Here is a 26916-nt window from a genome sequence, read left to right on the forward strand (position 1 = left end):
TCCTGGATGCCACATCACATAACATCCAAAGGCGAAAAAGGACTCTTTCTCCTTGTACATCATTAAAGAGCAAAGGAACCTTTTCCAGAAGCCTCCCCAGCCCTGTGGTTTTCTTTGAATGTCTTTTGGACCAGAATTTCACCGGTTGAAGACTGAAGTATGAAAATTAACGATCTTTAAAATATTCAAAGAAAATGTGGAAGTACCTTCTAAAACAAGACTGGAAAACAAGCCACTGGAAAAATAACAGTTTGATTAGTAAAAGTGACTGCATATCTCACCATATACCTAGAATAAATATATTTGGATTGATTTAAATTCTAGTGATAATTTAATCATATATTAAGATATATGGATAGTTCTAAAGGCTATGATTGACAGATTTAACTACACAAAATGTAAACATTTCTCTTCAACAAATGTATCATGAATAAAGTCAAAAGACAAATGGTAGAATAAGGGAAAATACTTAGAAAAAATATAACAGACAAGTAGTTAATAACCCTACTATATAAAAGACTCCTACAAATTGAAAAGGAAAAGATTGTAATAGCATCCTAAAGATAGAAATAGATAACGTAATGATTAAAAATAAGGTCAACCAAAACCTATGGGATGCAGCAAAAGCAGTTCTAAGAGGGAATTTACAGCAATACAATCCTACCTCAAGAAACATCTCAAATAAACAACCCAAACTTACACCGAAAGCAATTAGAGAAGGAAGAACAAGAAACCCCAAAGTTAGCAGAAGGAAAGAAATCATAAAGATCAGATTAGAAATAAATGAAAAAGAAATGAAGGAAACGATAGCAAAGATCAATAAAACTAAAAGCTGGTTCTTTGAGAAGATAAACAAAATTGATAAACCATTAGCCAGACTCATCAAGAAAAAAAGGGAGAAGACTCAAGTCAACAGAATTAGAAATGAAAAAGGAGAAGTAACAACTGACATTGCAGAAGTACTAAGAATCATGAGAGATTACTACAAGCAACTCTATGCTAAAAATATGGACAACCTGGAAGAAATGGACAAATCCTTAGAAAAGCAAAACCTTCCAAGACTGAACCAGAAAGAAACAGAAAATATAAACAGACCAATCACAAGCACTGAAATTGAAACTGTGATTAAAAAACTTCCAACAAACAAAAGCCCAGGACCAGATGGCTTCACAGGTGAATTCCACCAAACATTTAGAGATGAGCTAACACCTATTCTTCTCAAACTCTTCCAAAATATAGCAGAGGGAGGAACACTGCCAAACTCATTCTACGAGGCCACCATCACCCTGATACCAAAACCAGACAAAGATGTCACAAAAAAAGAAAACTACAGGCCAATATCTCTGAGGAACATAGATGCAAAAATCCTCAACAAAATACTAGCAAACAGAATCCAGCAGCACATTAAAAGGATCATACACCATGCTCAAGTGGGGTTTAGCCCAGGAATGCAAGGATTCTTCAATATATGCACATCAATCAATGTGATACACCATATTAACAAACAGAAGAATAAAAACCATATGATCATCTCAATAGATGCAGAAAAAGCTTTCGACAAAATTCAACACCCATTTATGATAAAAACCCTCCAGTAAGTGGGCATAGAGGGTACTTACCTCAACATAATAAAGGCCATATATGACAAACCCACAGCCAACATTGTTCTCAATGGTGAGAAACTGAAAGCATTTCCTCTAAGATCAGGAACAAGACAAGGTTGCCCACTCTCACCACTCTTATTCAACATAGTTTTGGAAGTTTTAGCCACAGCAATCAGAGAAGAAAAGGAAATAAAAGGAATTCAAATCGGAAAAGAAGAAGTAAAGCTGTCACTGTTTGCAGATGACATGAAACTATGCGTAGAGAATCCTAAAGATGCTACCAGAAAACTACTAGAGCTAATCAATGAATTTGGTAAAGTAGCAGGATACAAAATTTATGCACAGAAATCTCTGGCATTCCTACACACTAATGATGAAAAATCTGAAAGTGAAATCAAGAAAACACTCCCATTTACCACTGCAACAAAAAGAATAAAATATCTAGCAATAAACCTACCTAAGGAGACAAAAGGCCTGTATGCAGAAAATTATAAGACACTGATGAAAGAAATTAAAGATGATACAAATAGATGGAGAGATATACCATGTTCTTGGATTGGAAGAATCAACATTGTGAAAATGACTCTATTACCCAAAGCAATCTACAGATTCAATGCAATCCCTATCAAACTACCACTGGCATTTTTCACAGAACTAGAACAAAAAATTTCACAATTTGTATGGAAACACAAAAGACCCCGAATAACCAAAGCAATCTTGAGAACGAAAAATGGAGCTGGAGGAATCAGGCTCCCTGACTTCAGACTATACTACAAAGCTACAGTAATCAAGACAGTATGCTACTGGCACAGAAACAGAAAGATAGATCAATGGAACAGGATAGAAAACCCAGAGATAAATCCACGCACATATGGTCACCTTATCTTTGATAAAGGAGGCAGGAATGTACAGTGGAGAAAGGACAGCCTCTTCAATAAGTGGTGCTGGGAAAACTGGACAGGTACATGTAAAAGTATGAGATTAGATCACTCCCTAACACCATACACAAAAATAAGCTCAAAATGGATTAAAGACCTAAATGTAAGGCCAGAAACTATCAAACTCTTAGAGGAAAACTTAGGCACAACACTCTATGACATAAATCACAGAGAGATTCTTTTTGACCCACCTCCTAGAGAAATGGAAATAAAAATAAACAAATGGAACCTAATGAAACTTCAAAGCTTTTGCATAGCAAAGGAAACCATAAACAAGACCAAAAGACAACCCTCAGAATGGGAGAAAATATTTGCAAATGAAGTAACCGACAAAGGATTAATCTCCCAAATTTATAAGCAGCTCATGCAGCTCAATAACAAAAAAACAAACAACCCAATCCAAAAATGGGCAGAAGACCTAAATAGACATTTCTCCAAAGAAGATATACAGACTGCCAACAAACACATGAAAGAATGCTCAACATCATTAATCATCAGAGAAATGCAAATCAAAACTACAATGAGATATCATCTCACACCAGTCAGAATGGCCATCATCAAAAATTCTAGAAACAATAAATGCTGGAGAGGGTGTGGAGAAAAGGGAACACTTGCACTGCTGGTGGGAATGTGAATTGGTACAGCCACTATGGAGAACAGTATGGAGGTTCCTTAAAAAACTACAAATAGAACTACCATACGACCCAGCAGTCCGACTACTGGGAATATACCCTGAGAAAACCATAATTCAAAAAGAGTCATGTATCAAAATGTTCATTGCAGCTCTATTTACAATAGCCAGGAGATGGAAACAACCTACGTGTCCATCATCGGATGACTGGATAAAGAAGATGTGGCACATATATACAATGGAATATTACTCAGCCATAAAAAGAAATTGAGCTATTTGTAATGAGGTGGATGCACCTAGAGTCTGTCATACAGAGTGAAGTAAGTCAGTAGGAGAAAGACAAATATTGTATGCTAACACATATATATGGAATTTAAGGGAAAAAAAATGTCATGAAGAACCTAGGGATAACACAGGAATAAAGACACAGACCTACTAGAGAATGGACTTGAGGATATGAGGAGGGGGAAGGGTAAGCTGTGACAAAGCGAGAGAGTGGCATGGACATATATACACTACCAAACGTAAAATAGATAGCTAGTGGGAAGCGGACGCATAGCACAGGGAGATCAGCTCGGTGCTCTGTGACCACCTAGAAGCGTGGGATTGGGAGGGAGGGAGACGCAAGAGGGAAGAGATATGGGAACATATGTATATGTATAACTGATTCACTTTGTTATAAAGCAGAAACTAACACACCATTGTAAAGCAATTATACTCCAATAAAGATGTTAAAAAAAAAAAAAGGGCAAAGGGCTGAATAATTAGGGTATCCATATTTCATAATAATAAGTCGCTACTACTAAGAGTGAGTTAAAGATATATAAGTATTGCACTGGACTCCAGCCACTAAAGAGATGTTCAGAGAGTACTGACTGATGTGAAATCAAACTGCAGAACCTTACGTACAATATAATATCACGTTGTTAGAACTAGTAAGTAAGAGACTTGGGACATAGATTGATATTTATATGTCTAAATGGGCATAGAGAGAGATGTGCAAAGATAAACACCCAAGTATTATCCCCAGGAAAGGTACTGCAAGAAAGATGAGGAAATCTATGACCTTCTTCACTACATATTTCCATAATTTTTGCCTTCTTATATGGTACCTATGAATTCAGTAATTAAAATAGATCAACAAGCTACAAACATTAACAAATAAAATGTTATGTATGATGAATTCATGATCCAACTTAAGAGCAATATAGTCTAGCTAAAGAATAGTAAATATGTAACAATATATAACACCTAACGGAAATATATGTTAATACCTGTATCTTTTCTACTGCTAATATATGCTAGAAAGAGTTTTCAATGCCAGCTATAAATCCATGTCTATAGTCACTTGTCTAGATCTGTAAGAAAGAAATATTGCTATTTGGTCAATAGAAATATTTTACCTGAGTAGTTATATTACTTACATTACTCATTCTACAAAGGTAATAACATGGATGGAAGATCAGCAATCTTGATCTCAAACTGTTCTATTATTTTTCTTATTTTAATAATAGGTATAACCATACTTCCTAATAAAATTTCTGCTATTTGTAGTTTTAATTTCATTTATATGCATTATTCATTTTTAAAGCTTTTTATTCACTCAAAATTTATTCTAATAGGTAATGCAATTACCGGTTCTTTGTATTCTTAAAATTAATTTATAACAATATTACCCAAACACAGGAATGTGGTTAACCCTCATAAACTAAAATTGTGACATATCATCAAGCTTTCATAATCTGTTGTTATCACTCTGCAAGTTTTAGCTCTCATTTATTTTACTTCTTTTTAATTTAGTTTGTAACAACGGGAGCGACATTACCCTTACAGATGAAGCAGGCAAGTTCTAATCGGAGCCCAAATGCCACTGAATGTGTTCCAATGAGTTATCCATCCACATTAAAGAGGACAAATGAGCTGAGAGCTGGTGTGATAAGAGGAGGACGAATCTGAGCCTGCCTAGGCAAGATGGATAGAAGCACACGGGACCTATGAGGTCAAAGATAAAATCCATCTATTTCCCAATTTGTGAAATTGGATTTGCTGCGTTTGAGGCACAAACCCAGAGCGAACCTGGCGAGTTAAGGGTGCGTGAACTTTTCCTGAAATGTCCTGAAGACAAAGGTCATACTGAGACTAATTCTTTCTGCTCTTGGGTCAGGGGCTCAGAAGCCAGGTAGAGCCTGTCTCAGAAGCAGTCCACAGGGGAAGAATTTACCTGTGCACACTTCAGTCCCTTATATCCACAGCATCAGGACCCTCACCTCCAATCTCATTCCATGAGGGTCTTATATACCTTCCTGATGTCTGCAGGTAAATGGACAAAGGGGAAGACATCCGCCAGGATGCCTCCATCACAGTGAGAGGCTGCCTTACTGCTCTAATCACGCTGTGCTTCTCAGGCTTTGGGTGTTAACTGCAAACTCAGAGGTGTTAGGGCCTGGGGCAGTGCTCTTCCAAGGGCTAACATGTCAAAAACACTCACTGGGTCACTAATAATGGCAACCACCACTGCAGACTGATGCCTCAAACGTGAATAAAGCCTTCACAGTTATCCTATTTCTTTGCCACCCTTCAGGGACTTTGGGTCACTGTGCTTTTTCCCAACAACATGGGAAGAGTCAAAAACGCACCGTTTTCCCAGGTTCCAGTGAATATTGCAACAGCTTTTGACATTAGCTTGAGGACGTACATCTAGTTTTTGTTTTACTTAAAGCAATTTGGTGAGTGGGTCAACCAAAACCCATCTGACCAGCTTAAATGTCCTATTGGAAGATTTTGCCATAATAGTGTGTATCCTCAGTCGCAATAAGTGTATTCGTTTTATCAGAATTTGCTAGCAGACCTATTGGGTTTTCCTCAACACAGTATGTAAAGATCCGAACAAACTTGTTGGCCAACCCGATACTCGGACTTCAGAGTGACCCAAGTTCTCTGCTAACCATTTCTCATGCATTTAGCACATTTAATTCTCCCAACAGCTCTGTGAAGAAGGTGCTGGTATTGGTAGAAAACAGACTAGAATTATTAGAAACCTAGGTTCCTAGGTTTAGTAATTTGTTGAGATATTTTTTAGCTGTTAGTGTCAGCGCCAGCACTCACCCCAAGTCAGGCAGACTTTAAAGTGAAAGAAGTTAACCAATGGACATTGTCTTCTCTGAATATGTCCGAAATATTCACAAAGGCAATTTAGAATGTTCAGTCCTGCCCTGAGTCTTAACAAAAACCCTAAATAAGCAGTGCATGTTGATTATGCAGAGGACCCAGTCTATGAGAAATGCTTGCATAGAGACCACAAAATAGAAGTCTACTGAATCATAAGTTTGAGAAGGAACTAAGGCATTTGCTCTAATAAAAATTAAAAATTTCATTCTCAGTACTAAATTTTTTTTTTAAATATATAAGCGATTTGGGGAAAGATTTAGATGACCCAGGGTCTCTTTAAAAACTGCCCAGGTTAAGATTTAGTGGGTGTCTTCCTCTTTCTAGAAGATACTGCTGTGGGAAGCAGAAGCATCCTTAAGCCTTCTGGTGGCCTTAGGCTCACTCAGCATGCTGAAGTCGGTACTTAATAGGGGACTAATCCTGACCACAAGCATGTTTCTCTATGACAGCAAAGCCCCTCTGACAGAGACTGATGGGATCCGAGCACTAGAACCAGGAATTTGGTCAAGTGCTTCATTGATAAGACATACAAAATGCAGCCCAGCGGGTTCTGCGATTTTCTTCAGTGTCAAATGGCCCATCAGAGGTACGGCCGGGGGAAGCCACAGCCACTGACTGATAATCCCTGGATCTCTCTCTTAAATTTCTTTCCCTCCTCAGTGCGTTCAAAGCTACACAGGGAGCTGCCTACAACGGCTTCAACCTCACACCTAGAAGTCTGTTAGCAATGCTCACTCTTCACCGTCAAGGGGCCTGCTTGGCACCTTCTAGAACTATCAGGGCACTTAAAGAGTCACAGAGGCAGGATAACGAGGACTCTGAAAGCAACCACCTCCATCTGTCTGGTCTTCCTAGAGGCCTTTCCAAATCTCTCATACAGAGTTGCCCCAATAGTTCTAACCCTATCCCCCTCCTACCCCCCCATGGCCTTAGGGCTCAGACACGAGGAAAGTGCTGACTCAGTGTTTAAAGGCAGGGTTTCAGGTTTGGGTATTACAGCCTCTGGGGCACGAAAGCTGTAAGGCAGGGACTGAATATATTATAATAAAAAAGGTGCCACATTGCTGCTCTGCACCTGTCCTCCGCCCAATTGCGATGCACTACCCAATGCCATGTATTTACATCTGCAGACTAATAGGGCAGATGCTTTTTAATACCCTTTTAATGTTTATAATTAAGAAAGGTTCTTACAAATGTATGGACACCAAGGGGGGAAAGCAGGGTGGAGGGGAGGATGAACTGGGAGATTGGGATTGACATATATACACTAATATGTATAATATAGATAACTAATAAGAACCTGCTGTATAAAAAAATAAATAAAATTAAATTAAAGAAAAAAAAGAAAGGTTTTAATGGTTTAATGTGTTCGAAATGCATTAAAAAAACCTGTTGCCCTTTGGCAGAGCTCTTTTAGAATTAGAATTACCACACTTTAATTTTTTTCCCTGGTAAATAAACTTAAATGAAAAATAAATTATGTTCCATCCAATGAGGTCTTGGCCTGTATTCATTCTGAATCTCAGCCTTTGTCAGGTCTTAGATGGGCTCCCACCTGCGCCCCCCGTGCCCATGGGTGATCTGTGAGGGTCCAGAGACGTACTGCAATGCCAGCAACAGTTCTGTACAGAAAAGAAAAATCTGGCTACCCCTGATTTAGGAAGAACACAAATCAAGTTTTGACAGGGTTTAAATTCAGATCAGACCCATCCCAACCAGACTGTCTGTTTTGCCCCCACAAGAGGAATGAAGAATAATAAATAGATAGACACAGAGAGGTCGGCCTTCAGTGGAATGCAGGTATCACGCAATTTGGGCTTCATGGAAGGCCCTGTTGCCAAGAAACCCATCACTTTCCATTTCCCATATGCGAATCCCATTCAAGAGTATTTAAAACGATTGGGATAGACATATACACATTACTATATATAAAATAGATAACGGATGAGAACCTACTATATAGCACAGGGAACTCTACTCAGTATATACTGTGTATGGCCTATATGGGAAAAGAATCTAAAAAAGAGTGGATATATGTATATGTATAATTGATTCACTTTGCTGTACACCTGCGACTAACACAACATTGTAAATCAACTGTACTCCAATAAAAATTAAAAATAAAACAAGTCACTCCTGTGTCACATTTAGCAAACATGGTGAATTAATACTCCAAGACCAATATTAACCTAAATCTAGTGAGATTTAGACTAGGCCTGGTAGGACAGCGTGTGTTGCTACATAAAGCATGTTAAAGATGGTCTCAGGGTAGACGGTAAGAGACATCACGGAACATTAACTTGTAGTTAATGGAACATTCCCCACGGCCATCCAAGCATGTGGCAAAGGCAGGAGAGAGCTACACAAATACATCTGTTCTAGGGCAGCAGTACGACCACCATCGCAAACAACAGGAGATGCACAGAAATGTACACCACCACAGGCTGAGCATAAATTCACTCTCTCACAGGCCACAGAGCAATGGAAGGTGAAGTGACTTGAGGTAGATGAAAAGTATGGCCCATCTCTCATGTCACTGCAAGTAGGATAGACAAGGTAGCTGTAACTGTGTTTATCAAATCCCAAGTAGAACAAAAATGCATTTTAATGTAACACATAATCGAAGTTCTTATTACAGTCACAGAAAAGGTTCTAACTAGGCATATATAGAACAAATATACACCTCTCTACAAACATAAAATGTACCCCCCCTTACTAGTTTAAAAGAATAGTTCATTATTTTAAAAAAACCCTCCAATTTCTTATCTCACTCGTTATTCTTGACAAACAGAAGGCTGTCTGTTGATGGGATGGCTGTACCATCCTGAGGCAGCACTTATATGCATATACTTGAACTCTCTGGAAACACAGCACTACCACCTGCTCTAGGAGGTAAGACTTCCACAAGTCAGAAAGATAAAACGTTTTTAAACTTCGAGAATTATTCAATGAAAACCAATGCAATTGCTTAAAGTCTCAAAGGGGTTTACAAAGCATCCCACAAACTAAGTATACACCATACAACATTATCAGAGTAATTACCAAGGTGCAATCACACATGCTACAATATGGATCAACCTTGAAGACGTTGTGCTAAGTGAGTAAGTCAGGCACAAAAGGACAAATTCTGAATGATTCCACTTACATGAGGGACCTCGAGCCATCAAGCTCATAGAGACAGAAAGTAGATCGGGGGTTGCCAGGGGGGCAGTGGGGGGAAGGGGTATGGAGTTTCAGTTTTGCAAAATGAAAAGGTCTTAGAGGTTGATTGAGCGTACGGAACGCTACTGAACTGTACATTTAGAAATGGTTAAGAAGGTAAATTTTATGTTAGGTTATTTTAGCACGATTAGAAATAAAAAATAATCTAATAAAAAAAAATCCTACCTTTCCATTCTCTATCTCTTTCGCTATTTCTCTTCACAGCATTTATTGTATTATATATGTGTGTGCATGTAATATACATATATTTATATATACAAGCACGTACATATATTTATTTATTTATTGCCATATATTTATTTATTTATTCCTCCCTCCAATACCCCCAAATATATCAGCTCTGAAGGCCAGATCTCGTCTTGTTGCTCTGCCCTTAGGGCCTGGAACAGTGCCTTACAAATATGGGTGCTTAATAAATTTCTTATGCATAGAATTTTTAAACAGTGCAATCATTCTTTTTTCAAATGTTTTTAGTTATATTAATTCTAAAGAACACATTTCAGTTCAGCTTCTTCTCACTCTCACCAATCCTAATTGTTAAGTCATTAGTTTACCATCATCCTGTTTTAACTCCTGGTGCCAGTTATTAGCAAGCCACTTAGCCACAGTTAAACAATACCCAGGATACATAAAAAGCGATATCCCCAAATAAGCACTTAAAAAGTCCACTGTGAAAATCAAGCTAACAGCATCACCCATTTCTCTTTTTCAAGTAGCTACCAGTTAATGACTTGTGATATACAGGCTGCACATAGTTATAAGGATATAAGATATAATAGAAAACACAAACTAAATTGCATTTTGCTTCACTGGATACTGAAATAATTTCAGCTCTCTGAGGTTTCCCAACTATAGCTGAAATGCAAAGTTGAAAAATAAGTAGATATGTGTATAAATCTTCAAAGTAGCTCCTGACTATAACCATTTTTAATATCCCATGTCAGCAGGGCCTTTTCTCATGTTTAAAATACCTTTACAGATAATGTCTAACCCGATCTTCAAAAACACCTTTGATATTATCAGGGCAGGTGTCGAGGGCTCCTATCTGGAGAATCAGAGAAGCCAAGTGATTTGATCAGGGTCACACGTGCAAGAGCCTGTGCATATATCTGAAAATAATTTTCAGAAGCCTAAGAAGCAAGAGGTCTGGCAGTGTGCTCCTGTACGATTCTTGAAAGAAATATGACCAGGTGATGAGATCGCATATACAAGACACACATGAATATCAATTCCAGGGCACAGAGAAGGGTCATAAACAGTGATCTTTCCATTTCAATGCATGAAACGAAATACGGTTTCGTGGGTGTCACCACAGCGTGACAGGACAGGCCCCATGGGTGCAGCACCGAAATGAAAACAGAGCTTGTCCAAAAGAAATAGATTTGATAGAAAAAGAATCAGAGAATGGCGTCTGGCATGGATGCAATGCCCAACTGCAGGGGATTCTCTGAGTCCAAATATAAAACTGTATCCCTCCGATTTTCGATTTACCAGGTAAGTAATCTCAGGCAACAAAATCAGGTTGCCAACATCTAATTCTTTTGAATGAAAATGTTAAAAGATAATTTTTTTTTTCGCCATGGGCAGTTAACTTGTATTGACTACTTGTGACGTGTAAGGTTCTGTCCTAGGCATCTTACATGCACATTAGCTCCTTCAGGCTTCACAGCCACACTAGGAGATACAACACTATTATTATCACCCCTGTTTCATAGATAAGACAAGAGAAACTCAGAAAAGGTACGAAGTCTTCCCAAGGTCACATGTCTAGCTCCGTGCAGAGCCAGGACTCAAACGCAGGCAGCCTGGTACCAGAGCCCAAATTCTCAACTGCTGACTCCAGCTGTAGTATCCTCAGGCACTGGCATCTCATGAAAGTGATATTTTAGCATAAAACCAGGCTGGAAGCTCAGAATAAGAGTCAGTCTTTCAAATTTAACCTGTTTAGCTGTATGAAAAACTCAGTGGTTTTCCCCCCCGTTTGCTCAGATTTTTGCAAACGTCATCACAGACCTCCACTGCCCAGCAGAGCACTCGATATGCATGATTAGGGAGAATTTGGAAAAGGATAAAATAAAAGTGAACTCCGAGACGTTCAGGGTAGAAATATACACTGGATCATTTCATCAGAAAGAGAACATAAGACTCTTCATGTTGAAGAGGGCTTCAGGTTCAGCCAGCTCAATCCTCTCGCGAGTATAGAATCTCCTTCTGCAATGCCAGGTTCTGCCTGAACCCACCAGCCACTGGAAACTCATTATGCATGACTTAGCGCTTGTCAAATCCGCACAGACACCCTGCTCGTCCCCACTCTCTTTCTCAATTCTTCCATCATTCCTCGGTGGTTGAGTAAAGTTCCAGAACATTTCCTATCCTGGGTGCTTTCCCTTGAGCACAGTCTATTCTGTGATTTCTCTCTTAAAATGTGGGGACCAGAAGTAAGTGTGACAATATTAGGGAGGCTTCCCAGCACTGGTAGAAAAAGACTATCACCACCTACAACAAAGGCTTTGCTTTCTTAATGCAACCTACACTTACATTAGGGTTTTTTGTTTGTTCGTTTTTTGGTTTTGTTTTTTGGAGGGGGTGGTGAGGCAACAGCATTACAGAGTGATTAACAGAATATGGACCGTACTGTAGATGCATATGTATTTAAACCTAATCCTCAATCTCTTTTTTTATATGTGCTGCTGCTAAATTTTATTACTCTAATTCCAGACACACACTCTTGGCCTTTTAAACCACACGGGATGGATGCCCAATTATTCCTACTACCTGTCACCCTATTAGATTCATCCACTGTTCATGCCTGGCCAAGGCCGTTTTCCATCTTCCATCTGCTTTGCAGAATGCTCAGTGTCTCTCTCAGGTTTTGAGATCCGTGACTCGCTCTTGCTGAACCCTAAACACTCGCGAACCATCCGAGGAAGAGGCCGGGACTGTTAGCACATTTTTCAGTCTAGAGTGTGTAGCATCCACCTCCCCCCTTTTCATTCCGTCCTGCAAACCACGATTTCACACGGCTCACCTGAGCAGTCAACAAGCTCTCCTGCAGATTTTCTCAAAAGTCTCAGTTCAACAAAGGGTGAAACTGTATTTCTTCTGACAGTAAAAGGCTCATTCAACTTCCCTTTCCTCACCCACCCAGCATCTCCCCCTCTCATTTCTAGCTTTGACCCTCTCACCTAACATATTTCTATTTCCTAAGATTGACTTGTTCGACCACAGCTTTTTCAAAAATGCTCAATCCCCATGCAGGACAAGTACGCAACAGTGTCCATGGCAGGTTACAAATGGTAAGAGGAAAAAGCCTGCTTTCTCATCAGGCTTCCTTGCTTAAGTGAGATTAAACCTCTAAGGCACAGGGCTGGCATGCAGATATCCATTCAGGATTGGTTTTAATGTTTTAAAAAAGGACTGCCATTCTACTATGAAAGTTTCTACATTCACACATCATGCAGCCATAACAAAAAGGCTTCCTGAAAACAGATATGCATGCCTTATATTTAGGGGAAATGTAGACAATAATCATGTCAATACCTGAAATGTACAAGCACAAAACCAGGAGAAAAGACAAAAGAACAGAACTGAAAACAATAGGTAGGTGGGGTGTCAGTGACTAGAATGACAGATCGGGTCCTTTCTCCAGCCTAGACAATGGGATTCTAACCTTCTTTTGGAGAGGAAGGAAGACGATCTAGCACCATGCCCCCAAACAGGATTCCTCAAAATAACGCTGACGTGAAAGAACGCAAACTTATTGCTCACAGATGCGGGGAGGACCGCAGGGGCTTCTATTTCCCTGCCCCTAGTAAGGGGGTCACAGTATTGGCCCCAGAGACTTCAAGAGGCAGTTATAAAATAAATAACAGATTTGAAGACAATTCTTATATTGTAAAGTGATAGATACAGGGTTACACAGCTATTGTTTGCATTATGATAGATGATAAATTATTTCAAAAAAGGCAGGGAAATTTTATTCAGTGAAAGAGAGAGAGGAGATGACATGGTATAGAGAAGTGAGGAAGAGAAAGTGTTGTCAAACTCCTTTCTCCTTGGACCGCCCATGGCGGCTGTGGGAATCACCACAGTTCTTAGACCAGAGGCTCTGCGCTGAGCGTGATGTGACCATGGGGGCGTGGGACATGGGAAACAGACCTGGGTGGACAAGGCAGGCCCAACAGCACATACCCCAAGAAGAGAAAGGGTCCTGTTCCCTCTTCTAACAAAAATAGTTTTACAAAAATAATTTTTTTCCATGAGCTTTGGGCTTTTCGAAACTATACACTCCAAATTATGAAGAAAGAATGAAGCAGTTACCATTGTTAAGGTTTAATCATTTCTCCTACCAGACAGGGTTAGACTGCACTCTGAGTACTTTGAAATCTTAAGAGGAAACGAAACCTACTGATAAGTGTCCTCTTAAATAATGCCACCCGAAGAATCAATTATCTCCATAAAAATGTCTTGAGTCTCCTCACCTCAGCCCTCAATTCAGTGCAAGAATCTGCATTCAAATGATGAAAGAACACTGCGGTATCCCAACCTGTCACTTCTCTCTACTTCCGACCCAAGAGCAGCCAGACAGAAACAGCACTCAAACCTCTAACGGGCTCGCTCTTTAGGGTCTGATTTTTATAAGACTCTGCATTTCTCTCTCCATCAACCCACAGAGCGGGCTCTGCACAGTCAATTAGAACTTTATCATCTAAGAATTTAAAGCCAGCGTGCAGTCCACAAATCACCCTGGCTTATTTTACAAATGGGCCCCATGTCATTGGCAAGCAGCCCCTCCATTCAATATCCGTCCATAAAAACACAGCTTTAAAGCTATCGCTAAGATGGAATCTAGCCTTCCAAAGGCCCTCGAGGCTACAAGCACATCAACAGGGAACATAAAAACAAAGGGACCCAGATGAGAGGCGTTGACCTATGAGCAGACATCATTAAAGCAAACAGTTTCTGTCAACTTTGGGATGATTCCCGTATGAATTAGGTGATACTCCTAGGAAGGTGTAAATTAAGAACGGAGGAAAAGGGGGCGGAGGCCTCCTGAGAGATACCAAGCCTTGAGGTTTGAAGTCCACAGGCTATTGGGTTGCTGTCCACAGGTGAAGGGACCTTTTGTACCCAGACAGGGTCCCAGCAGAGCTGAGGGAAGTGTGAGCCACCTGCACGGAGGTTGCAGGTCAAAACCCAGAAGACACTGACAAGCGGTCCCAGCACCCCCGGACTCACCAGCACACTTGGTTCTGGTTCTGAGAGCGGGCCCGGGAGAACCGGTGCCACCCTCCCCTGGCCGGGTGAGAAGCACGCTGATCTCATACTCTGTGTCCGGGTCGAGATGCCCGATCTTGTAGCTCGTGGAGTCCACTGGCTGCCGGTCGCTCCAGCTCCCGCTGGCGGTACAGTATTCCACCTCCCGGGCCACGATGGGCCCATCGCCATTGATGGAGTTGGCGTTGAGTTGGATCCACAGGTAGGTGGCCCCCACGGAGGCCAGCTGAGGGGGCGCGATGGGGACAGGGGGCTCTGAAAGGCAAACAGGAGGCCATCCTTCAGACACTTGAGAAGAGCTAAATGCACGTCAATTACTAAAACAGGGAAGACATTAACATTTCAGCAATGAACTGACGAGAATGGTTTTGCTCAGGTTAATACGAAAAAGCATACTGAGGGAGGTTTGCATAGCGTTCACATCTGTGAAATAAGCCATCTTTAAAACCGAAGCCTGCTCAGGTAGGTACATCCCCAGTTTGTTTTAGGACACAATTCATTTTTCTCGAACAGCTACATAGGCACCAAAGGATTTTTTTGCACTAAAAGTGACTTGTAAAAACTCTCTCAAGTGGTAGTAATTAAGCTCTAGAAGTCTCTCCATCGTCAAGAGTTAAAAAAACAAACAAAAAATAACCGAGTGTCTTCAAAATCACCCAAGGTATTAGTTGTATCATTAAATTCAGTCTCCGTATATTTGTATTCCAAAGATATCATCGCTTGAAAAACACGGACGAAATTATAGTTTATCTCATCATAAATGCATTTCCAGGATGACTCGTTTACCCCCAAAAGCTATCCCAATGGACTCGTTCTGCTCCAGGAGCAGTGAGCACTTGGGGTGATAAAGTCCAGCACTGCCACTGTTCAGGGATCTTGCAGTAATGAGTCTTATTAAAGCAGTGAATAGAAAGAAAAGCTCTAAAGCAAAGCACAAGTCATGCCCAGCTTGATAAAACTCTAAGCAATCAATGGCAAACGCTCTTTACAACCCAGGAAGGTCTCTCTCATTGCTGAAAACCTGAGACTGACTTCTTCTGGATCTTTGTCTGAGACAGGAGAGAGAGGCAATCTTGTTTTCCACAGTGTACCAGATGCCAGCTGAATGGCTCTCCAGGCACCAAATAAAGGCATTCCACGTGCCAGTGTCACTGTGAGTGGCACCGCACATGACATTAGGGAAGGAGATAACTGTATGAAATAATGTATTTCTATTTAATGCATCTCCATCGGAGAAAATGTTGGCCCCTAAGATGATACCAGGTAGATCCCTAGACCATCAAGAAACCAGCAACGCAAGTTCCTTTTGTTGGGTTGGGGCATCTTTGTTCTTTAACGTATTTAACGTGTGGTAAGTCATACTGACTTTTAAAATAGCTGGGGAAATCTCATGAGACTGAGGCTAAATGAGACACTTAAAAGATGAATTTTATTTGGGGGACCATAAATTTAGTGCAAATTTACTAAAATATTGTTCCTATTATTTATAAACTACAACTTTGTGCTAGCTCTTTGTTTTAGTTTTGATTCAACTCATAATCCATTTGAGTTTATTTTTGTGTATGGTGTTAGGGAGTGTTCTAATTTCATTCTTTTACATGGAGCTGTCCAGTTTTCCCAGCACCACTTATTGAGGAGGCTGTCTTTTCTCCATTGTATACTCTTGCCTCCTTTATCAAAGATAAGGTGACCATAGGTGTGTGGGTTTATCTCTGGGCTTTCTATCCTGTTCCATTGATCTATATTTCTGTTTTTGTGCCAGTACCATACTGTCTGGATTACTGTAACTTGTTACTTACAATAACTTGGTTATTTAGTAACATATTGTTTATCCTCCATGTGTTTGTGTTTTTTTACGTTGTTTTCCCTGTAATCAGTTTCTAATCTCATAGCGTTGTGGTCAGAAAAGATGCTTGATATGATTTCAATTTTCTTAAATTTACCAAGGCTTGATCTGCGACCCATGATGTGATCTATCCTGGAGGAACGCACTATCCTGGAGGAACGTTCCATGCGCACTTGAGAAGAAAGTGTAATCTGCTGTTTTTGAATGGAATATTTAATTAAATATCAATTAAATCTATCTCGTGTATTGCATTATTTAAAGCTTGTGTTTCCTTATTAATTTTCTGTTTGGATGATCTGTCCATTGGATTAAGTGAGGTGTTAAAGTCCCCCACTAATATTGCATTACTGTCAATTTCCTCTTCCATAGCTGTTAGCAGTTGCCTTATGTATTGAGGTGCTCCTATGTTGGGTGCATATATATTTATAATTGTTATATCTCCTTCTTGGATTGATCCCTTGATCATTATATAGTGTCCTTCCTTGTCTCTTGTAACATTCTTTATATTAAAGTCTATTTTATCTGATATAAATATTGTTACTCCAGCTTTCTTTTGATTTCCATTTGCATGGAATATCTTTTTCCATTCCCTCACTGTCCGTCTGTATGTGTCCCTAGGTCTGAAGTGGGTCTCTTGTAGACAGCATATATATGGGTCTTGTTTTTGTATCCATTCAGCGAGCCTGTGTCATTCGGTTGGAGCGTTTAATCAATTCACGTTTAAGGTAATTATCTATATGTATGTTCCTATTACCATTTTCTTAATTGTTTTGGGTTTGTTTTTGTAGGTCCTTTTCTTCTCTTGTGTTTCCCACTTAGAGAAGTTCCTTTAGCATTTGTTGTAGAGCTGCTTTGGTGATGCTGAATTCTCTTAGCTTTTGCTTGTCTGTAAAGCTTCTGATTTCTCCATCGAATCTGAATGAGATCCTTGCTGGGAGAGTAATTCTGGTTGTAGTTTCTTCCCTTTCATCACTTTAAGTATATCATGCCACTCCCTTCTGGCTTGTAGAGTTTCTGCTGAGAAATCGGCGTTAACCTTATGGGAGTTCCCTTGTATGTTATTTGTCATTTTTCCCTTGCTGCTTTCAATAACTTTTCGTCTTTAATTTTTGCCAATTCGATTACTATGTGTCTCGGCATGTTTCTCCTTGGGTTTCTCCTGCCTGGGACTCTCTGTGCTTCCTGGACTTGGGTGGCTATTTCCTTTCCCGTGTTAGGGAAGTTTTCAACTATAATCTCTTCAGATATTTTCTCTGGTCCTTTCTCTCTCTCTTCTCCTTCTGGGACCCCTATAACGTGAATGTTGTTGTGTTTAATGTTGTCCCAGAGGTCTCTTAGGCTGTCTTCATTTCATTTCATTCTTTTTTCTTTACCCTGTTCTGCAGCAGTGAATTCCACCATTTTGTCTTCCAGGTTCCTTATCTGTTCTTCTGCCTCAGTTATTCTGCTATTGATTCCTTCTAGTGTATTCTTTTTTTTTTTTTTTTTGCAGTACGCGGGCCTCCCACTGTTGTGGCCTCTCCCGTTGTGGAGCACAGGCTCCAGACGCACAGGCTCCAGACGCACAGGCTCAGCAGCCCAGCCGCTCCGCAGCATGTGGGATCTTCCTGGACCGGGGCACGAACCTGTGTCCCCTGCATCGGCAGGCGGACTCTCAACCACTGCACCACCCGGGAAGCCCTCTAGTGTATTCTTCATTTCAGTTACTGTATTGTTCACCTCTGTTTGTTTGTTCTTTAATTCTTCTAGGTCTTTGTTAAACATTTCTTGCATCTTCTCGATCTTTGCCTCCATTCTTTTTCCGAGGTTCTGGCGCATCTTCACTATCATTATTGTGAATTCTTTTCCTGGAAGGTTGCCTATCTCCACTTCCTTTAGTTTCTTTTCTGGGGTTTTATCTTGTTCCTTCATCTGGTACATAGCCCTCTGCCTTTTCATCTTGTCTGTCTTTCTGTGAATGTGGTCTTTGTTCCACAGGCTGCAGGATTGTAGTTCTTGCTTCTGCTGTCTACCCTCTGGTGGATGAGGCTATCTAAGAGGCTTGTGCAAGTTTCCTGATGGGAGGGACTGGTGGTGGGTAGAGCTGGCTGTTGCTCTGGTGGGCTGAGCTCAGTAAAACTTTAATCCGCTTGTCTGCTGATGGGTGGTGCTGGGTTCCCTCCCTGTTGGTTGTCTGGCCTGAGGCGACCCAACACTGGAGCCCACCTGGCTCTCTGGTAGGACCAATGGCAGACTCTGGGAGGTTCTCACACCAAGGATTACTTCCCAGAACTTCTGCTGCCAGTGTCCTTGCCCCCATGGTGAGCCACAGCCACCCCCCGCCTCTGCAGGAAACCCTCCAACACTAGCAGGTAGGTCTGGCTCACTCTCCCCTGGGGTCACTGCTCCTTCCCTGGGTCCCGATGCGCACACTACTTTGTGTGTGCCCTCCAAGAGTGGAGTCTCTGTTTCCCCCAGTCATGTCAAAGTCCTGCAATCAAATCTCACTAGCCTTCAAAGTCTGATTCTCTAGGAATTCCTCCTCCCGTTGCCAGACCCCCAGGTTCGGAAGCCTGACGTGGGGCTCAGAACCTTCACTCCAGTGGGTGGCCTTCTGTGGTATAAGTGTTCTCCAGTTTGTGAGTCACCCACCCAGCAGTTATGGGAATTGATTTTATTGTGGTTTTGCCCCTCCTACCGTCTCATTGTGGCTTCTCCTTTGTCTTTGGATGTGGGGTACCTTTTTTGGTGAGTTCCAGTGTCTTCCTGTCGATGATTGTTCAGCAGTTAGCTGTGATTCAGGTGCTCTTGGAAGAGGTAGTGAGAGCACGTCCTTCTACTCTGCCATCTTGAACCAATCTCAATATTTAAATTTTGAATAAATTTTCTCAAAGGGAAAGGAAGGAAGGAACTCAATCTATACTAAGTGATAAAAAGCAATTTAAAATATTTAATCCAAGTGAAAGGACATGATAAAAATAATTCTAAATCAAGCCAGCAAAGAAACAATTTATATACCTATAGATACATATCATATACATATATCTAATTGATATACATATATGAATTCCTAATATATGTCTCCTATAATTAAATATGATCTTGGCATATATGTATATATACATGAATTGTGGAGATTACATGAAATATTTTTATGTCTTTGATTACCAAAAGCAGTGGTAGGCATAAAACAGACAAGAATGATAGTTTAAAATGACCTGGGCTTCATTTGTGGGCCAGCATCAAATCAGGGAATGACCTTAAGGAAGTTATAAACTCTTTAGACTTAAGTTTTTCCCATTTTGAAAAAATTAGCACTCTAAACACATGCATATAAAAAGTATTCAATCATACAGGTGGCCTAAACATGCCATTATATATTTTAAAGTAATTGTGTCAATGCAGTGCTTTATTTAATTAGTATTATCCAGCATGTTATCTCATTTTGAAAAAGCAAATACATGCAAAATATGGCTATAAAAATTATAAATGGAGGAAAAGTCAAACTCCAGATTTGAGCCATATCTGCAAGCCAATTGTCACCAGCTGTGGCAGGGTGCAGAGATGCAAAGGGTGCCCGGACATTTTATCCCCATGACCCAAGATCCCTCCACGTTGTCGTAAGGCAGGAAAACGTGCGGCAGAAATGTGAGTAAGGACCCACTCAGCCTCTGTGCTTATGTGTGTTGTGGCAGACTAGAAATTTCTGACTTGCTTAGAACCCCCAACAAATTAACTTTCCCACAGAGGCAATTTTTAAAGAGGTGACTAGATTTCTATCGTACTGATTACAAAGCACCACGCCTCACCGGGCACGGGCACAGTGAAGCACTGTAGCAACCAGAAATCAGAAAACAGAACACAGTCACAAAGAACGGGACCAAGATGAAAATTAAGTAACAGTGATGACAATAAAGAACTCAGCGTGGCAACAGCGAGGCAGCCATTCTGCTGGATCTGTTGGCAAATGGTGTCCATTTTCCACAAGGAAACCCCTCGCTTCCCCGAGAGCCTTCTGCAGGGGAGGGTGTGCACATCTATGCAGAGTTTTAGTTTTCTTACAGGTAAAACCTAAACTCGGAAACTAGCCAGACGGGCTACAGTTTCACTACAAACCCAAAATCACAGGGCTCTGCTGTGGCAAATTAGACCATGTGAGCAGATACTGCAGGGTGTGCTTCCTGGCTTCCTTCCACAGAACATTAGCCACTGCTGCAGATAAACAGTGTTGGGGGCAAGCTCCCCCCAAGCCAGGCGAGACTAACGTTGGCAGAGCTGATGTCACAGCAGTAGCGTCTGCCCGGATCACCTATAGATTTTATGGCAGAGGCTCTGGTCCCAGAGATTCTGATTCAACATGGGTGTGGTAATGGTGGTAGAGAATAGGTGGGCAGGTATTTGTATTTTGTTTTATTTGGAAAGGTGGTTCAGCCATGCATTCTCAGATGAGGACCACTGATGGACTAGAACGGAGAACAAGAGCCACTCAATGCCCCGTCACGGCCTGAACAGGTGCCGGTTGCCTACTGGGTCTCCTGTTCTAAGTGCCATTCACATACCTTTTGCATCTGGTCCTCCTGATGGCCCTTTAGGGTCGGTCACATTATTATGTCTATTTTATTTATTTATTATTATTATTTTTTTTTTTTTTTTTTGGCCGTATGCGGGCCTCTCACTGTTGTGGCCTCTCCCGTTGCGGAGCACAGGCTCCGGACGCGCAGGCTCAGTAGCCATGGCTCACGGGCCCAGCCGCTCTGCGGCACGTGGGATCTTCCTGAACTGGGGCACGAACCCGTGTCCCCTGCATTGGCAGGCAGACTCTCAATCACTGCGCCACCAGGGAAGCCCTATTATGTCTATTTTAAACATGAGGAAACAGAAGCACGGAGAGGGTAAGCCATAGGACCACGCCCACACAGCTAGCTCTGGGGTTTGAACCCTGCAGTCTGTAAAACTGCTGACATAGAGAAATTTGCTGACAAAAGGAACAGTCCATTCAAAAGAGACCAATTTTATGTTCCCCATTTAATAAATGCAGGGGAGAACATGTGACAAGCAGGCATCATTGTCTTCCCGTAGGAGGAAGCAGCAATGGCTTGCTACAAGGTATAAAAATGCCTCACGGTATATCTAAAAGTCCAAATTCTGTCTGGGACCAAAAATTGCCTTACCAGCTTAATACTATAAACTCCTAAGTCCATGCACACACAAGAAACATCAGACCAGCCAAAGGAAATTTATCCCCCACCTTTTTTTTACTCGTCTCCCACCTTCCTGAATATAATGACTCAATTTTTCAGTCATGCAAAATATAGTAATAGAACCTAACAGCAACATTATGAATGTTAACCCACTACTATCAATGTGGCTTGTATGATATGATGGCACATTTTTATACTGACACTGCTTCATTTTATTAACCACCCTGCTATCATAAACACTGTGGCTGGGGAATATTTGCATTTTAAGTGATTTTCTATCAGTAAAAAAATTTTATTCCTTAAAAAAAAATTTATAGGGTTGCAATCTCTGTACACAGAGTTGGCAAAAGAACTTTCCCGGAGCACATTCATTGCTTTGTATGCAACTGAACCAACATAAATAAAATACATTTTTCAAAACTATTGCTCAGGTGCAAAATTTGTACTTAAAATGTAATCCATCCATACAGCCTGTCACCAAACTACTGTTCAGAAACAGACGAGGGTAAGTCTGAGCTTTCAACAAATCATGAACTCACAACCATCCCACATGTCTCTTTTAATAGACTATTTGGAGGTATAAAAATAACATTAAATACCTTTAACTACCAATTCTGCATAGTTGGATAGGCCAACTCCTCCATCGGTTCGAATCATGCAGCGGTATTTTCCAGCATCTCGTTTGGTTGTATTCATGACATTAAACGATGCTATGAATCGCCGGGAACTAGTCACCTTTATTTCCTTCAGAGGAGCATCCCGTACATCAATGCCCTGTAAACACGGGGATGGGGAGAGCAGAAAGAAACAATATCAGCTGTCATATGGAACCAGGAAGACATCTGAAGGCACAGAATGGATGTTACTGATGTTACCTCCTTACAGATCTTGGTTCCACGGTTTATTAACCATGGCAGTTGTTCCAGGAAAACAGGTGCCCAGAAACTGAAATTCTGCCTCGATCAACACTTTCAGGATTTGAGGGATGCAAAATTAAGTGTTCAGAAATGTCTTTGGTTTTGCCCCTTTAAAATGTTCATTATGTTATTCTGCCTCAACAGGAGGAGAGGAAAAAGCACATGGAAAAATTCTTCATTTTGCTCCCAAACTATTAACATTTAGTCTTTCTGTAATACTTAATCATTTTTTTTATACTTGGCTTGGAAACAAAATTAATTCGCACACTACCCTATGACTGACCTCATTTTATACATGAACTGATAAACAACTTATCAAGAGCTACATTAAAAATGTAAGTAGGTATTAGCATAAGTTCTGAAGGATGAGTCTCAGCTTTAGGATTTTCTTCCTGGAGCCATCAGAACCAAGCAGAAGTAGGTGCTTAATATTGCCTGACACTGAAATGCTAGGAGAGAAGTTCCTTCGCACATCCCACAGCCCAGGACCACAAAAAGCAGGTTCCAACACTGGAACAGTGTTGTCTTTACACTATCCCGGAGACATTAATTAAGTCCTTAGTTACGCACACTTGGAAATCCATTCTCTGCTTCCCACAGTTTAAAGCCTCAAGAAAGATTATAGATTTCAGTCCTATATATTCTTTTTCTTACAATTATCAGGAAAGAGGCTATCTTTAACATGTTATTTGCAAGTATTAAGGAGAAAACAATGGGCAAAGACCTTAAGGCAAATGCACGACACCAAGCATTATGTCCAATTATTCACCCAGCAACCATGCTGGGTGCCATCCACGTGCTGTCACTGTGTTAGGACACTAGGCTCACAAGAGTGGACAACAGAAAAGTGGCCCCAGTGTTCACAGTAGTGCTTCAGTTGCTGGGGAATACAGGCTTGAAATGGATGCATGATCACCAATGATGGCCAAGGCAGGTGGCTGGCGGAAATCACAATGAGGCCGTCTTTAGATATGGTGCCGTTTTGAGGAAGTGACACTGGAGCTGAGATCTGAAGGGTAAGTAGGAACTGCCAGGCAAAGGGGAGGGTGGAAGAAAAGGAGTGGCCCGGTCAGAGGAGAGAGAACAAGAGGCCCGGGGGAGGTGGGCGCGCACCTGTGTATTCAGGGACTCGCAGACCGTATGAAAATGTTTGTGTTTATAGGTATGAACACGCCAGGCTACCAATAATAAAACTCACCTGTAGAACTCAGTGATTTATATTAAGCACAGCCTTTTAGAAGCTTTTGCTGTGATATTTTCTTTGTCAGTATGTCCTAACGGACATGAGTTTGGGAGTAGACGGACCAGGGTGCCAAACCTAACGTCAGAGTGATTTATGCTCCTGGGGCCCCCCTTTCCTCATCTGTAAGGGGACAATACAACTGTCAGGGCAGTTGTGAGAAGTTAAAGATATACATGCCCAAAGACACTTGCCTAATGATCGGGACCACAAGTCCCTGCCCGGATTCTGGACCAGCTGAGGGATGAGTTCAAGAAGAAAGGCGGACAGGCTGTCAAACACCTCGTTTAGTACCCGTGGACCTGGCCCTGCAGAATACGCAGAACACGGCCGATGCGCGGTAACCATCAGCTTGCGAGAACTGAAGCACGGAATTAGACTCACCCACCCAGCCACGGGCCGCACTGCAAAACCACACCATCCCCGGCCCCCCACGTGGGGTGCTGCTGGCAAACTCGCAGGATGGAGGAAGGGCTGCCGTGGGGAGTGAGCTCCCAAAGGAGGGACTGGGCCGGGCGTGCTCCCGGCTTCCGGTCCAGCAGCCGCGCGTGGAAAGAGACAAGGCATCCCGGTGCTGCGCCAGTACAGTTCCTGCCACAGCGAAGGAAACGTCGGGCCCGCGGAAGAACAGTTCCCACCATCTTTAGTACTAGCTGTCAAAACAGCCTTGTTAATAGCTTAAAGAGTCATAGATCTGAATGTGACATTAAATATATACCTTATATATCCTATGTGAGTCTTTTTTATTACTAAATCCCATTAATTTGGTCTGACAAAGGGCACTGAGAAGTTAAACAAAACAACATCAATCCAGCATTATTAATTAATACAACAGGAGAAAGTATTTCTCTCTGTATTCATACATTGTCTCCCATCCTCTCCCCCAAATAAATATAATAAATAATTAAATTCTACCACTAGGAGTAACCTTAGACCTACTACTCTATAAAATTAAGTTTGTCTTTTTCAGACTGAAAAAAAACCTAATCTCGTTTTGAAAAAAAAAAAAAAAAGAGCCCTGAAGAAAGGCATACTTCACATTTATAATTATTTGTTTTGTTTATTAACAATGACAAAAACAAAAGGGCTATCTACTTATTTATTTACTTACTTGTGGCATGAATCTTGTAAGAATATACTTCTATAGTCATCTTGTAATATTTGTCCTAATGAAATAAGCCTGTCTCAAAAGAATGTTTATTCAAAAGAATTTTAAAGTGTGCCCTTATGGATCCCTCACAAGTATTCAAGGATGTACTGAGGGCAGTCAAGGTTAAGAAAACCTCTGTGTTGGATTCATATATATGTTGAGAGGAGCTTTACTTCATAGCTGTTGACTTCATGCCACAAATTTATCCTTTAAAATAAACAGCTTCAAACTAACAGCTTTACAGAACTCCAATGAGTCACATGAACTCTCAGGAATGGGACTTTTTTTAAGCCCATGTATTTAATCACACAGAAAGTTAGATTCAGCTTCTTCAAGAGAAACAGTATATAGAAAGGAGAAGAGTGCAGCTAGCAATCATTTTAGCTTAGAATCCACATGCTATCATAAATCTTGCTTCAATCTGCAGGTATTTTCTATTACATCATTCACACGTAGGTGGATCCAAGCATTCATTCAACCCACACTTAATAAACATCTTTAATGAGGCAGGCACTCTACATATACAGGGAGCATGGGGTTAAGAGAACCATCCCTTACCTGATTGAATCCATAGTCTGGTTAGAAAAATAGACAGGTAAGGCACTAATTACACTACAGATCGAGGAACTGCCTGACACAGTAAACCCAGGAAAAAGAGCCTCCTCACCAGCGAGGGGGGTGAGGGTTGGCTCTCTAGAAAGCATGACTTGAGGCCAGAACTGGGGATGCACAGGACTTTCTCGGGCAGTGAAGGAGGAAAAATGGAGCCAGTAAGTGAGAAGAGCTCTGTAAAAGTCAACAGCAAAGACAGCTGAACTGTGGGGCGGTAGGTTTATTCTATTCCACTAGAACACAATGTGCTCCTGGAATGGCAGGTGATGAGGCTGGAATGGTAGAGCCCACACCCAGGAATAGGACCTGTGGAGGGTTACAGTTTATCCTGATGCCAAGAACACAAGGATTTTTGGCAAAAGGGTGACGTGAGCACATCTGTGGGTACAGTAAAGGCCCAAAGCAAGGAGTGTGGGAGCCCAACTGCTGTCAAGGAAACTGGCTGTATTTTCTGCAAAAATCATAGTAACACATGACAAAAGGAGGGATGAGAGATAGGAAGGGAGGGATTCTAAAGCTATTTGGGAAATATAATCTATAAAAGTGGGTTACCATATGATCCAGCAATCCCACTCCTGGGCATATACCTGGAGAAAACCATAATTTGAAAAGATACATGCTCCCCAATGATCATAGCAGCATTATATACAATAGCCAGGACATGGAAGCAACCTAAATGTCCATCGACAGACGAATGGATAAAGAAGATGTGGTACATATATACAATGGAATACTACTCAGCCATAAAAAAGATAGAAATAATGCCATTTGCAGCAACATGGATGGACCTAGAGATTATCACACTAAGTGAAGCAAGTCAGACAGAGAAAGACAAATATCATATTATATCACTCATATGTAGAATCTAAAAAACAATACAAATGAACTTATTTATAAAACAGAAACAGACTCGTAGACATAGAAAACAAACTTATGGTTACTAAAGGGGAAAGGTCAGGAGAGGGATAAATTAGGAGGTTGGGATTAACATACACACACTACTATATATAAAATAGATAATCAACAAGGACCTACTGTATAGCACAGGGAACTCTACTCAATACTCTGTAAAAACCTATATGGGAAAAGAATCTGAAAAATAATGGATATATATACTGAATCACTTTGCTG

General features: G+C 41.0%; 1 protein-coding gene across 2 annotated transcripts in view; it reads right to left on the reverse strand.

Moving 5' to 3' along the window:
• The window catches only part of PTPRM (protein tyrosine phosphatase receptor type M), a 759173-nt gene that overhangs the window by 409277 nt on the left and 322980 nt on the right, over positions 1 to 26916 (reverse strand). For both annotated transcript variants that reach the window (XM_027088510.1, XM_027088508.1), the window contains exons 6-7: positions 22466 to 22640; positions 14802 to 15095 (exon numbers count right to left, since the gene is read on the reverse strand). In XM_027088510.1, the coding sequence (XP_026944311.1) occupies positions 14802 to 15095; positions 22466 to 22640 (469 nt within the window). The remainder of the gene's footprint in view (positions 1 to 14801; positions 15096 to 22465; positions 22641 to 26916) is intronic.

Source organism: Aethalodelphis obliquidens, unplaced genomic scaffold (assembly GCF_003676395.1).
Source record: "Aethalodelphis obliquidens isolate GAN/ISIS:26980383/991018 unplaced genomic scaffold, ASM367639v1 scaffold63, whole genome shotgun sequence".
NCBI classification, from domain to species: Eukaryota; Metazoa; Chordata; class Mammalia; order Artiodactyla; family Delphinidae; genus Aethalodelphis; species Aethalodelphis obliquidens.